Consider the following 15,457-nt stretch of genomic DNA (forward strand, 5'->3'; position numbering starts at 1 on the left):
TCAAGATTCTTGCTGCTTTTTACGAGAGTGATTGCTTCCACTAAATTAGACTTGATCTTGATTGATAGGCACGGCACTCAGCTTACTTTCCTGTCTGCCCAACAGAGAAAGGCCTGCTCTTTTCGTTTTGACCTTTTCCCAAAACAACTTCCTAACTTAGGCAACTGGTACGCCAATTACCAGTGCAACATTTCAAAATGGCGTTTTATTTCGTAAATAAATGAAATGACCGATAAAAAAAAGGGGAGAGAGAGAGAGCATTTGAAAATATTTGGAAAAAGTTCATTCGATTTTCGAGAAAATTATTGGTTTTCGCATGTTTGTGTGTGCTGACATGGGACAGAATTACTTCGGGACAATCATTGATATGATCAACTACTTATTACTGTTGAATATAATACAATGGGTTTAATAATTCACCTTCCAGACATTTAAATTTAGTCCCTAATTTCAAGACACTAGTAAATTAAAGTGCGTTTCGTGTGACGTACGATTTATTTTATAAGGAGAATGAAAATTAGATAGTTCTATATATTTATTTGGGAAAACGTAAGCTTCATCATTCATCGAAAAGTTTGAATATTGAAAAATATGGTACTCATTATAAGTTTTAAGTTTCAGACAAAGTTTAGAATACAAGAGAAATATTGTCAAATCTTAAGTCTGAAACTTAAAACTTAATATTGTCAAATTTTAAGTCTGAAACTTAAGTTTTAAGTTTCAGACTTAAAAAAAACTTAAAATTTTAAGTTTTAAGTTTCAGACTTAAAAAAGACAAAGTTTAGAATACAAGAGAAATATTGTCAAAACACAAATTTAATTTATGAATTTAATTAATAACGTAATTAATAAAAGACAACAAAAAAATACACAAACAATATGAAATTTAATTTTAATATAAATCAGAGAACACAAATTAAACTTAATATAACTAATAAAAAACAAAATTTATAATACAAAGATAATATGGACAACAAACAAATTAAATTTAAAGCAATTAATAACTAGTAAAATACAAAAAAAAATAAAAAAAAATAGAAGAACAATATACACAAAACACAATTGAAAGTGATGCTTTCCACTTCGCCTCTCGCTCTACCATAGAAATTCAGCGCAATTATCCGATCATATGCCCATGTCGAGATTTACGGAAATTTATACAATCTTTATCCGAAAAACTGTGAATCCTCTCGATTTCAATAACGCAGTAGGACAAAAATGGCGATTTGTTCACCACCCAACTTAATTCTTGCTGATGGAAATCTGAGCGTTTCTCACAACTGCATTCTCACTGATGTCCACGACAACATTTTCCTGACTCCAACAGAACAAAACGAGGGTACTTTCATTGGCGTTAAGTCTGATCAGAGTGGTAGCATTGTAGTTTTTCCAGTTGGAAAACTCAAGTACGAGACTTTACTTACATTATTCTAAAAGATTATCAAGCTTACATTGTTTTGTGCTGATTTTGTTTTTGTTGATTATGTAACTAAAAGGGTTGGTCGTTTTTATGGCAGTGGAAATATTAATGGTGTTAAAATTTGCAGGGGATTGAAATTTTTGAGTCTTTATAGATTCAAGTTATGGTGGATGACGCAATCTATGGGTACGTGTGGCCACGATATCCCATACGAGACACAGTTTTTACTGATTGAGGTGCCCGACTGTTTTCAAGTCGGCGGAGAAAATAAAGACGGGGAAGAACGAACAGGATCAGTAATTTACACTGTTCTCTTGCCGATTCTTGAAGGGGATTTCAGGGCTGTGCTTCAGGGAAATGCAAACGATGAACTGGAAATTTGCTTGGAAAGTGGTATCAGAAAGTTTTTATTATTAGTTTTTCATTGGTTGTGTTTAAGTATGCATTTTTTTAATCTGAAATTGAGTTTTTTGTTGTTGTTGGGAAATTGGAATTTCGCAGGTGATCCTTCTGTGCAGGAATTTGAAGGCAGGCGCTTGGTTTATGTGGCAGCTGGAATGGATCCGTACAGGGTTATCCAAGATTCAATCAAGTATGACCGTTTAAGTTCATAATTGCTTTTCTAATATTAATTTTGATCTTTCCGTTTATGTTGAGTATAATCACACCCTGTTAACATAGGCCTATGATCGTGTCGTATGAGGTCCACACGAAATCACAAGTTTACTTCTTGCTTGGTGTAATACTTACTTGTAGCAGCAGGATTTGAATATCAACTTGATAGCAATGAAAGTATTTTCCACTTTGGCAGCATAAAAATGATTCAGTTGCATTTCCTTTCATAATGTGAGTTTAATCCATAAATATTATGAGATATTTGAGATTTAAACAGGTTTCTGGAAACTCATTTGCAGACGTTCTGCCACCGTCATAGTAAGGAGGTATTATAACTATAGACATCACTTTAAACATCCATGGTTTTAATTCATCACTATTCACTAGTTTCCCCCACTCATAAATTTGTTTTTCATCTTAGTTCAGATGCCTGATATGTTGAACTGGTTCGGATGGTGCACCTGGGATGCTTTTTATACGGATGTTAATGCCAAGGGAGTTAAGGAAGGAATAAATAGGTCTCCTTTCACCTAACTCTTAAGATAATTTCATTAATATTTAAAATATAACATCATCTGTATAAATACCATGTTTTTTGTTTTTCATTTTAGTCTGGTGAAAGGTGGAGCTCCTCCTAAATTTATAATCATAGATGACGGATGGCAATTGGTTGGTATGGATCCTACCAGCATTGAAGCCAAATTTGATGACACTGCCAAGTGAATAAAACTCCACCAATATGCTTTTTCGGGCAGTATTTTTGTATTGATTTACATACTTATACCATAATTCTTGTTTTATGTTTTCATTCCAGTTTTGCAAATCGATTAACTGATATTAGAGAGAATCATAAATTTCAAAAGGACAATGAAAGGGGTGACACAGATGGAGATCCGGGAATGGGATTTCGCCAAATTATTACTGAGATCAAGGACGAATACAGTTTGAAGTAAACCATTGTGCTTAAATTTCAAATAGATTCTCCATTACTCTTTCTGGCTATGACACCTCAATAAATTTTCCTGAGTTTTTTTGTAGGTATGTTTATATGTGGCATGCAATAGTAGGGTACTGGGGTGGTGTCAAACCCAGTGTTCCCAAAATGGAACAGTACGAACCCAAAATTGTAAGTGCTGTTCCATCTTCTGGGGTCGAGGCCAATGGCATCTGTTTCGTTTTGAAGAGCATAATGTCAAACAAGGTTGGACTTGTTAACCCTGAGAAAGTACACGCGTTCTATAACGATCTGCACTCTTATCTTGCTTCTGCTGGGGTTAACGGGGTTAAAGTAGATAATCAAAGTATACTCGAAACCCTTGGGGCCAGCTTTGGTGGAAGAGTGAAACTTTCTCGAAAATACCACGAAGCGCTAGAAGCATCGATCTCCAGGAAACTTTGAAAATAATGGGATTATTTCTTGCATGAGCCATAGTACCGATGCATTGTACAGGTAGAAATCTCCATTTTCGCCACATTTGGGGTTTAATTTTTTATGTGTAAATTTGATTCCCACAGTGCAAAGAAAGCTGCTGTTATTAGAGCATCGGATGATTTTTTTCCTAGAGATCCTGCATCTCACACAATCCATGTGGCCTCGGTTGCTTACAACACTATCTTTATTGGAGAGTTTATGGTGCCTGATTGGGACATGTTTCATGTGAGAATTCCATCTTTTTCCTATAAACTTTTGAAATGTTTGACTTTAATCATTTTTCACTTGATATGATTTTTTAGAGCCTGCATTCCATGGCTGAATACCATGGAGCAGCTCGTGCTGTTGGAGGCTGTGCGATCTATGTGAGGTACTGTTTAGTTTAATATGCTCTTATGTTAGAAGTGTCACAACACATTACACACACAGTTTCAAGTCAAAATATAATGCATATGTCTTGATTCACAGCGACAAGCCTGGGAACCATGATTTTGATGTTTTAAAGAAGCTTGTACTGCCCAATGGTTCAACATTGAGGGCCAAACTTCCCGGAAGACCAACGATAGATTGTCTATTTACCGATCCTACCAGAGATGGAAGAAGGTATAACTGTGAAAAATATATATTACGCTCGAAACATTTGCCTTGGTCTTACAAGATAAGAATAATCATGTCTTGATAATTTGTTGCAGTCTTCTAAAAATTTGGAATATGAATGATTTTACCGGAGTTATTGGAGTTTTCAACTGTCAAGGGGCTTCTTGGTGTCGGGATAGTAGAAAAAATTTGATTCACGACAAAGAGCCTGAAACGAACTCGGGTATTATTCAAGCGAAAGATATACCGTACATAACCAGCATTGCTGAAAATGAATGGAATGGAGATTGCATTATGTATTCCCACAGAAGCGGTATGTTCTGTCAGCATGTCATTTTAATATTCACAATGATACATCTGGCATCTGATGTTTTGGCTCACAAATTTCATATATGACAAAAAAAATGGTACCATTTTGGTAAAATTGGAATCTTGCCAATGACCATTGCAGGTAAACTGGTTTATGTACCGACAAGTATGACTCTCCCCATCAAACTGAAAGCTCGAGAATATGAGGTATTCACAGTTGTTCCTGTCAAGATAATGTCCAGTGGCGCAGCATTTGCACCGATAGGTCTGATCAAGATGTTCAATTCCGGGGGAGCAGTAAAAGAACTAAAGTATGAATCCAAGAAAACAGGAAATGTCGAAATGAGAACCCATGGGTGTGGCGTATTCGGGGCATATTCATCTGTTAAACCGAAAAGGGTAGTGATTGACATGAATGAAGTCAAGCTTGATTATGAAGAGAAATCTGGATTGGTCACTTTTACTTTTCCGGAGGGTGTGAACCATGAGAATCTAACGTTTGAACTTTGAACACAACTCAAAAACCCAATTATTCTGCTATGGATTCCCGATTCTTGATTTTTCAAGCCACCAAATTCAGTTCTACTACTAACTGTATTTTGTGTTGTTCATGGAATAAAATGTATGTTTTGGCCACATAATTATATATTTTTTTGAAAATTAATTAAAATTATTTTTAAAACTACATGCAATATACACGTTAAAACGACAAGTTTGAGAAAAAAAAAATTTGTCGATGGAATCTTTAGCAGGTGAGATCTAAATCAGAAGTGTAAAAAATAACTAAGAACGTGATTACATTTAAACTTAATATGCAGATTTTTTGTGCAACATCATATAATATCTATATTTTCGTAGTATGTGTCGATTTAGTCCATATATATATATATATATATATATATATATATATAGAAAATTAATACTTTTTATATAAACATGATATTTTTAACTCAAATCTATATATATCATGCAATAACTTTTGAAATTAAAATTAATATTACTTCCCTCATATTAATATATATTATCACACAATATTTATTCATAACATAACTAACTAACAAACGATAGTTTTACAATAAAAATAAAAATATAATATTTTTTATAAGATCGTGTTAGGTCTGAGATCCGTGTGAGCAAGTATGCCGTAAGACTTTTGAGTTAGATTTGTACATAAATACCTACCAATGTAAACAGATTAATAGTGAACATCACATAAAAATTAAAACACAAAATGTAAGGTGCTGCTTCAACACGAGGAAGAGACAAAACTCCTGATGTATTGTTTGGAGGAATATTCAGATAAATGTGCATGTCACGTAGTACAAATGTTGTCAATATATTGTTCGTAAGTTGTGCAATAATATTGTAACATTATTTGCATGTGAGATTAATTTCTTGTCTCTTTCGACACAGAAGAATAACATGTTACAAAAATCTTGGATGACTCTTTCAAGATATTAACTTTGCAATATATTTTAGGCTTCATTCATATTTAAGCTTAATAGAAATCTAGCCAATAACAAAACCCTTTGTTAGATAGGTGGTCGGTTCAATTTAGAACCATCACTATTCACTACACGCTTCTTCAAATCGGTCACCGTCAATTTTTTTTGTTATATGTCCAGTCAGTGATGCTAGAAAGCATTTTTTCGAGGTGAAAAATAATTTAGTGAACAATAATATCAATTATTATTAGAATATATTTTGATTAAAGTTATTTAATTTCTAGAAATAACAAAATTCATATTCATGAATATAATTAAGAAAGCACTTATGTTGGGTGCAATAATTGTCCCTACTTGGTAGAGCGATCGAACCGTGGTGCTTGAGCTGCTGTGCGGTTTAAAAGATTTGAGTTGCACCATTACTACTAGCTATAACTTTTTGGTAAAGCGGCAAGCGCTCGGTCTTACAATTGATATCAGAGTCAAGGTCACATGTTCGATTCCCATTGATTGAAAGGAGTGCAATTATTGGGAGGGAGACTCTTGGGTGTAATAATTGTCCCTGCTTGATAGAGCGATCGAACCGTGGTGCTTGAGCTGCTGTGCGGTTTAAAAGATTTGAGTTGCACCATTACTACTAGCCATAACTTTTGGTAAAGCGACAAGCGATCGGTCCTACAACTTAATTACTCATTACGATCTTCTTTTTCTATTTTTTTTTTTACAATTGACATGAGGGGATAACAAACTTTTATTAGATACAACAGGTGCGTTGCAATGTTTTCATCAAATTAAAATTACGTACAAAAACATGAACATCACCAAACGGGGGTTGTTCGACCCTATTCATACCAAACACCGAGTCAGGATCTTAACATTTGTTATTTTTTTGACATATATCAAGATTCTGTTCGGGTTTTGGATCCGAGCACGACCTTGATATATGTAAAAAAAAAAAAAAACATATATCAATATATTAGTATTTGCAAGTAGTGTCATCACGGATAAGATGGAATTTTTCAACCCAACTGGGTGGGTTGATATTTCAATTGTAGGATGATTTGGATCCGACGTGTTTTGGCCGAATAATTGACGGCCTGATTATTTTCTCCACTAATTAATTTATTATTTTCGACCACCAATTTAATGTGGTTTCCCATTTACACGTCATAATCGAGTCAGCACCTAATCCATACGCGATGTTTGCTTTCTAGTTGTTAGCATGAAATTCAACAATATGGAGGATGAAAAGTCAAATGTTATTTTTATTTATTTTGTGGCATTTTATTAGGTCAAATCCTTTTTCTTTTTATTTTGTGATTATTGTGGGAGTCTTACCTTGTTACTTGCAAAATTAGGTCATGGAGTTTCATTAACTCTAGATTTTGTTGTTTTTTTTTTATTTAATTAAAATCCAAAGCTAGTCACGTTATCAATCTTCAAATGAGAATATGATATCTTGGTATCTTCAATATTTTTGTCTCAAAGTATGTAAAAGCTTTTTGAAAAAAAATATATATATTATGTTTGGATACATGAATTTCAAATATTTATTTGTCATTTTACAGAACTAAGATCATGAACTTCAAATACATCACTGACATATTTATGTAATATTTAATGTTAATTATAATGAATTTCAAATTTATATATAAATAATGATATGAGTTAAAATTTATTGAAAATTGTTTGTGTGGCCGACGTGGGTGGTGTTGTAAGACTCGTGCGTGCAAGTGCAACTCTTTTATCCATCTTCCTTTGAAACAGCCTACTCGCTAACCATCGGTTAAGCAAATGCATGAAACCCACCAAAAATTTCAGGCTGGTGGGCATTGATACTGTACATACCTCCCCCAAATTTGACCATTTGATTCAAAAAATCTGACCCAAATGAAGCTTTGTCAATGTCAGTGGCTGTCCATGTTTTGATTTGGAAAACATCATTTTCCTCCATTTCCATCAGTTTTATTTCAAAGTGAATCATCCACCCGCGCGCGCGGGCGTGTGTGTGTGTGTCTATATATATATATATATATATATATATATATATATATATCTCGGAAGTATTTAGAAAATAATGAATCACATGACAACACAGGGATCACGAGGCTTATCTCTTTTTTTATCTATAAATACCCCATCAAATGCAGCCCGAATTCATTCCCGTTTCTGGTTTGGCCGTATTGTTTATCATCTCTCTATTTCATTCATTGGACTCTTGGGTTTTTTCTTCTCTTCTTAATTTTCGGGTTCTTGATTGATTTTATCATCGTACTCGTAGGTGTCCTTCGAAGAGGAAAAAAATGACAGTGGGAGCTGGGATTGGCGTGAGTGATGGGAGGTTGAGTGTGTTCGGGGAGAAGATTTTGAGTGATGTTCATGAAAACATAATTGTAACTCCCGCAAGTGGTGCAACCTTGACTAATGGAGCTTTCCTTGGTGTTCATTCTGATCAGATTGGCAGCCGACGGGTTTTCCCTGTTGGGAAACTCCTGTAAGTTTCTTGTTTTTTTAAAGAAGAAAAGTTGTTGCAATTGTACGATGTTTTCTTAGCTTGATTTATGAAGTATTGATGAAATACAGATCAGCATTACTGAACTATGTCCATGAACATTTCCAGGGATTTACGGTTCATGTGCGTTTTTCGATTCAAATTATGGTGGATGACGCAGAGGATGGGGAATAATGGCAAAGATATACCTTTCGAAACCCAATTCTTGATTGTGGAAGGACGTGATGGCTCAAACTTTGGAGCAGAAAGTAGCGAACAGTCATCGTTATATGTAGTATTCTTGCCCATTTTGGAGGGAGATTTTAGAGCTGTTCTGCAGGGAAATGCAAATAATGAGTTAGAGATATGCTTGGAAAGTGGTATGAACGAAATCTGCGTACTCTTTTTTTAACATCTTGGACCATGTTTTGTTTGCGGGAGATTTGATAAATAGTAACTTGCAGGCGATCCTGCGGTGCAAGAATTCGACGGGAGCCATTTAGTTTTTGTTGCAGCTGGATCGGATCCGTTTGATGTCATCACAAATGCAGTCAAGTATGTTATGTTCTGAATTCTTGTGATTGGTTGTTTATGACTTCGAAGATTGCTCATTTTTCAAGAAGTAATGAATCGAGCATATAATGTTTCTAAAGTTGATGACTTGTCAGCTGAAATCGTATAAAATTGTATTAGAGATCATCTTCAATTTCATGCTAGCTTAGTCTTTTTGACGAGGTGTTGCAAGATGGGGCGACTAGTTTATGAATTAAGAACATATTTCTCAATTTATAATACAGGACCGTGGAGGGACATTTGCAGACTTTCTGTCACCGTGAGAGAAAGAAGGTGGACTTTTTCATATTCCCAATCTTCATTTCCAGTTCAGTTTCTCTAGGAAAAGCTTTAAACTTATTATAATTCAAATCTGATTCGTTATTGTGGTTCAGATGCCGGATATGTTGAACTGGTTTGGATGGTGTACGTGGGACGCTTTCTACACAGATGTCACTGCCGAAGGAGTGAAACACGGATTGGAAAGGTATCATATGTTACGAATGAACCCTGATGGAATATAAGCAGGAACGTCGTAGAAAAGAATTTTAAAGACACATTATACCTTATTGCAGTTTGGAGAAAGGCGGGATACCCCCAAAGTTTGTAATCATCGACGATGGATGGCAATCAGTCGGCATGGATCCAACTAGCGATGGGAAGAAAGGCGACAACTCAGCCAAGTGAGCCCTGCCATCCTTTCATTGTTCATCGTTGCTTCTTGTTTTAGAGCTCCTTTCTTGCTAATTGTTGAGTTACGTATTCCTCATTTCCAGCTTCGCAAACCGGTTGACTAACATCAAAGAGAACCACAAATTTCAAAGGGATGGCAAAGAGGGTGAAAGGGTTGAGGATCCAGCTATGGGTATCCGGCACATTGTTTCCGAAATTAAGGAACAAAAATCAGTGAAGTATGATATCCCACATTTCGATGTACTTTTACGAGAGAGTGAGCAAATACTTACGCTATCTTTGTCGGCCGTGTAGGTATGTTTATGTCTGGCACGCGTTGGCAGGGTATTGGGGTGGAGTCAGACCGAGCCAAAGTGGAATGGAACATTATGAATCCAAGATCACTTACCCGGTCTCCTCTCCCGGGGTTCAATCAAATGAACCTTGTGATGCTTTAAATAGCATTGCCAAGAATGGTCTCGGTCTTGTTAATCCTGAGAAAGTATTTCATTTCTACAATGAGCTTCACTCGTACCTTGCATCAGCTGATGTTGATGGGGTTAAGGTAGATGTACAGAACATCCTGGAAACCCTTGGAGCTGGCAATGGTGGAAGAGTGAAGCTCGCAAGAAAATACCACCAAGCGTTGGAGGCGTCGATCTCCAGACATTTTCCTGATAATGGGATTATTTCTTGCATGAGTCACAACACGGATGGATTATACAGGTGATAATCACACTGGTACTTTATTTCAAACATCATACAGGAATGCTGATACTGATAAAACAGTACATTGATTTCGCAGTGCAAAACGAACGGCTGTCATAAGAGCATCAGATGATTTCTGGCCAAGAGATCCGGCATCTCATACCATTCACATTGCATCTGTTGCTTATAACACCATTTTTCTGGGGGAATTCATGCAACCAGATTGGGATATGTTTCATGTAAGAAGATGGCCTAACAAACTTCTTGTTAAATGAACAACAAAATTTTTTATAATAATATGTGTGTTGATGGTTTGGCAGAGTTTGCACCCAATGGCTGAGTATCACGGAGCAGCACGAGCTGTGGGTGGCTGCGCTATATACGTCAGCGATAAGCCGGGTCAGCATGACTTTAAACTTCTCAAGAAGCTTGTACTTCCTGATGGTTCCATATTGAGGGCCAAACTTCCCGGAAGACCCACTCGGGATTGCCTGTTTTCTGATCCCGCGAGAGATGGAAAAAGGTATTTAAGGAATCTTCGACCAACTCTGTATCTTCAAGATCTTGTTTTTTCAATCAAATAACTTCAAAATTTTCTGCAGTTTGTTAAAAATTTGGAATCTAAACGATTTCAATGGTGTTGTGGGTGTCTTCAACTGCCAAGGAGCTGGCTGGTGCAAAACAGAGAAAAGGAATCTCATTCACAACGAACTGCCCAGCACACTAACTGGAATCGTTAGGGCTAATGATGTAGATTACTTACCAAGAATCGCAGATAATAAATGGAATGGAGATGCAGTTGTCTATTCCCATCTACACGGTACTACTCTTAGCACATACATTGAATGACCTGAAAAACGAAAAAAGAATCTGACAGTAAACTTTTTCTGTGTTATTCCGCACAGGGGACTTGGTGTATCTTCCAAAACATGCTTCTTTACCCGTCACTTTGAAGGCACGAGAATACGATGTCTTTACGGTGGTTCCTGTCAAGAAGTTGTCAAATAACATTGCATTTGCCCCCATAGGACTCACAAAAATGTTCAATTCTGGAGGAGCTATTAAAGAACTGAATTATGAATCAGAAAACACCTCATCTGTCCACATGAAAGTCTGTGGATGTGGTCCTTTTGGAGCTTATTCATCAGCTAAACCGAAAAGAATCACAGTTGATAACAAGGAGGTGGATTTTGAGTACCAAGGAGCAACGGGTTTCTTAACCATAACTCTAAGCATTCCAGAAAAAGAGTTGTACCTTTGGGATGTGAGAGTTCAACTGTGAGGAATCTGTATTTCTTAGGAGTTCCCATTGCTGGTGATATTCATTTCTTCTAATTTCGAGCTTCTCGTAAATCTGCCGTTGGGCGGATACCTCTTTTGAATGTAGTTCGCGGTCTTTGATCTCTTCAGCTCACCTTCTATTTATACTATTGTTCAATCGATCTTGCTCTGTTCGTAAACTAGTTTGAGTGACTCGTTTTTTGCATTCTGAACAGTTTGAAATTAATTCATCTGTTTCATCAAGAACATGCAGATGATAATAAAAGAGCTCACTGAAATTAAATCATCTGTTTCATCAAGAACATGCAAACATAAATAGTGATACTTTGACGTTCCTGCAATTTGCAGAAGCGAATATATTTCATTGTAATACTTTTATTGCCTATATTTGGCTATTTGTTGCACCCCTTATTTTAAATTGATGAATTTTCGATTATATTTTCATCAAATTATTTATCATAAATAAACCTAGGCAAAAACTTGTGTGAGACAGTCTCATATGTTGTATTTTGTGAGACATATCTCTTATTTGGGTCATCCATGAAAAAGTATTATTTTTTTGCTAAGAGTATTACTTTTGATTGTGAATATCGTTATGGTTGACATGTCTAACTGATAAAGTTTCGTAAGACCGTTCCACAAAAAACCTACTCATAAATCTATCGACAAAAGATTCATATAATTTCAACGAGGTCTCTCTTGCATCTATTTTTTATATCACGATGAATATCCAAGATTTTCCTATTATATATATTACGCACTAAAATAATCAAAATAATCATAATCAAAATGTCATCTTAACTAATTATAAATGTCGTTACTAAAAAAAAGCCCATGAATATATTAATATAAATTTCAATCATTTATATATTCATCGATTTATCATTTAAAAAAACAATTATTATTATCTAGAAAGGTTTAAAACTACACCGGATGCCCGAACATTTATTACTTAAAAATTTGAACTCTCGAGCCCAATATTTGATCCAGATGAGGCACTCGACAGGCCCATGATAATCCATCTTGCCAAGCTGAATTGAGCGTTATGTTCGGGAAATAATCTTCTCTAACATTTGATAGTAATAATTTGAGTATCATTAATAAAAATTATCACATGTATTTGTTATAAAAAAGTTAAAAGAACTTGCATGATCTCATTATATAGAATCTTCCAGAAGATTTTTTTTCTCCTTTCGTAATTGTATCACAGTCACTGAAATTTCTTAACCTGGCCCAAGTAAACAAAATGGAAAACTGGCATTCTCCCCTCCATCTCCATGCATGACACATTGTGGTTTTCGAGCCCATGATGTGTCGACAATTCAAGCATGATTTGTATTCAAACTATTTTCAAAGTTTGGTTCAAAGTTAATATACCAAACTTTGAAATTATATCCATCATTCACACTTCACCAAACTCAAAACTTTTCTTATAAATAGCCATACATTTGCATTCATCCATCCATCCCAAGACCAGCAAAAACACAAGCAATTGAGTGTTGTATAGCCTAATCATTTAGATAAATTTTAGTATGCTCTATGGTTGCGGCAATGTCCGATCTTCTACATCAGAAGAATTTTATATGCGATTAGAGTTGTGTGGGTTCCATTTTTAAAGTGAGATTGAGCGTGTGTCATCCAAGAAGAATTATTCTTGAAGTTCTTGGTGTCCCTTAAGTTGTTCTAGAGAAAGTTGTTGTTATCTCATATTGTTGTAGGAATGATTTGTATTCATTATTGATATAATGGAGATTTTTTTGTTGGACTTCGGTCTCGTGGTTTTTTTCTCTAATTTGAGTTTTTTACGTAAAAATCCTTGTGTTGTTTTTCTTCATAATTATTGCAAATAAGGCAAATATTGTGATCCCAAATTACCGCTAAAGGAAAAAAAATAACGCTTCGGCATACCTTTCCCACATGCTGCTAGTATATTATACGTCATTTTCGGCCCCTTATTAATTGCAAATAAGGGGGAACGGGGAGAACTTATTGAGATGGTCCCTTCGAAGCAATTGGGGTAATCACTGTTAATATCATCTGCTTGTTCTATTTGCTGCCCTTTTCTGCATTTTTCAACTCCAGACAAATGTGAGTACCTTGAAAGCGACGTGGGCTTCGAGGCAACAATGTGTATGTATGCATGTAGCTTCATTGTGCTGTCTCCATTTCTCTGCCCGGAAGGCATTTAATTTTGGTCCGTATCTCCAAGGAAGGCCTGCATGTAGCTTCATTGTGCTGTCTCCATTCCTTTTTACAAACTGTATGCATGCATTTTATTCTTATTTGTCTAGGACAAGAGAAATTGATTGAACGACCAAGTGAGTGAAAAAGGCAAGTCTGAGGACATCGTCCAAAGTATTCATTCATTTGATGTAAATGAGTTGCATGATTTTTTCATAGTTAGTCAATGCATTGCATCACATGAAAAAACGACGTGACTCTCTTGTAGTCATTGGACCAACCATTGAGATCTGTCTAAATGTAAGGTCGAACTAAACAATAAAATTTAAGAAGATTTGATTTAAATTGAATATTTAGATGCTAGAAAACAAATTATCCATGATACAATGATATGTACGATCTAATACATCATAAATCAAAAGCCAACCGCGAATTAATATGTTGGGTGAACCCAAGAATCGTGACTCGTGGGGGTGTGGGGACATTTAGCTAATCAGTAATAACTGTCACACAAACATTTAATTCCAGTGATTCTATATGTGCTGATCATTGCTTAATTATAAGCAAGCTCTCTGTACGTACAATTTAATTACACTATTTAATGTTCGCCCCTGCTTTGTCGTCTTTTATCCTCGTCCTTGTATCCAACTTTATGTTGTCCAAAATATTTAATTGGTCGAACAAAATCTATACTCGAATTTAAAAAAAAAAAAAAGTTAATCCAACTTATGTTAAGAAGTTTACGATTGCAAGAGCAATGAAATGAATAGTGTGATCATCAGATAAATAAATAAAGAAGAAATTGGATGCTAGATTGAGATTTGAGAAGCACAATACAGTGTGCAATTCCATGAATGGCGGGACAAGAAACTATAGGTTACTGGTGCGTCTCTGTTTCCATGCAAACTCGGAAAAGCGACGTTTCCAGCGATGGGTCGCTTTCGCCAATTCCTCCTCTTATATTATTTCTTTATCATTCATTGCAACAGCCTTTACAGCTGCCCTTTTAAATCCAATCTCCCAAAACTAACATTTCTCACTTTAATTACTTAATTTTCTTCTAGGGATCCAATTCATTGTACCGGTGCCAACATATATAGCACCATACACTGATACACAGTATATATAATTTTGATATATTATCTATCTACTGAATCCAATAACGATGTGACACTCAATTACTGGATGTATAATTTTATCTTAGATGTGCGTCATTGATGGACATGATAATTGGATAACGTATCAAAACCGTATATATCTATACTTCTATACTATATTATTAAGTGTGAGGACATGATAATAACTACCTAGAGAGGACACCATCTTTTTCTTCCAATTTTAACCTTATATGATACTAATATTACACTTTTGTTTTTTGTTTTTGTTTTTTTCAATTTTAACACACAATATTCCAATTTTACCCTTATATGATACTAATATTACACTTTTTTTTTCAATTTCAACACACACTTTTATTTTTATTTTTTTTATTTCAACAATTCAAATATCAATTTAGTCCCTCCATAATTTGTCAAATTTCACTTTAGTCTATCGATAATGATAAAAAAAGATTGTACACACACGCATAGCGTGTGCAGAGTAACTAATATATTATAATGTTTGAGGCTATTCGATTGATATGTCATACCAAAATCTTTCTAATTTTACCTCAATATTCTATATAAATAGAGAACTCATTTTACCTAATTATTAGTACTTTTAACATATCTCACCAATTTTTTCCCCATTTATAC

General features: G+C 35.1%; 2 protein-coding genes across 2 annotated transcripts; both read left to right on the forward strand.

Annotated features, from left to right (window-relative positions):
* Window positions 1–1,065: 1,065 nt before the first annotated feature.
* Window positions 1,066–5,014, forward strand: LOC142526199 (putative galactinol--sucrose galactosyltransferase 1). Its single transcript, XM_075630448.1, is given in 14 exon segments — window positions 1,066–1,406; window positions 1,548–1,813; window positions 1,922–2,012; window positions 2,313–2,361; window positions 2,462–2,553; window positions 2,647–2,754; window positions 2,850–2,984; window positions 3,074–3,425; window positions 3,427–3,485; window positions 3,551–3,692; window positions 3,770–3,837; window positions 3,936–4,070; window positions 4,160–4,377; window positions 4,516–5,014. Coding segments are annotated over 14 exon segments (2,271 nt in total). The 5' UTR covers window positions 1,066–1,218; the 3' UTR covers window positions 4,884–5,014.
* Window positions 5,015–7,872: 2,858 nt separating this feature from the next.
* LOC142526858 (putative galactinol--sucrose galactosyltransferase 1) lies at window positions 7,873–11,681 on the forward strand. The gene is made up of 13 exons (XM_075631492.1): window positions 7,873–7,990; window positions 8,100–8,312; window positions 8,439–8,689; window positions 8,774–8,864; window positions 9,107–9,155; window positions 9,257–9,348; window positions 9,437–9,544; window positions 9,638–9,772; window positions 9,849–10,259; window positions 10,339–10,480; window positions 10,562–10,764; window positions 10,844–11,061; window positions 11,147–11,681. The coding sequence occupies exons 1-13, from the start codon at window positions 7,896–7,898 to the stop codon at window positions 11,521–11,523; spliced, it is 2,385 nt and encodes a 794-aa protein (XP_075487607.1). The 5' UTR covers window positions 7,873–7,895; the 3' UTR covers window positions 11,524–11,681.
* Window positions 11,682–15,457: the final 3,776 nt, after the last annotated feature.

This window comes from Primulina tabacum, chromosome 15, assembly GCF_025594145.1.
Source record: "Primulina tabacum isolate GXHZ01 chromosome 15, ASM2559414v2, whole genome shotgun sequence".
Taxonomy (NCBI): Eukaryota; Viridiplantae; Streptophyta; class Magnoliopsida; order Lamiales; family Gesneriaceae; genus Primulina; species Primulina tabacum.

Excerpts from the sequence above, each read along its gene's own strand:
- LOC142526858 (XM_075631492.1), top strand. The coding sequence starts at position 7,896 with ATGAATCACATGACAACACAGGGATCACGAGGCTTATCTCTTTTTTTA. Across the intron at positions 9,156-9,256 it reads GTCACCGTGAGAGAAAGAAG|ATGCCGGATATGTTGAACTG; the intron begins GTGGACTTTTTC and ends ATTGTGGTTCAG. Across the intron at positions 10,481-10,561 it reads CAGATTGGGATATGTTTCAT|AGTTTGCACCCAATGGCTGA; the intron begins GTAAGAAGATGG and ends ATGGTTTGGCAG.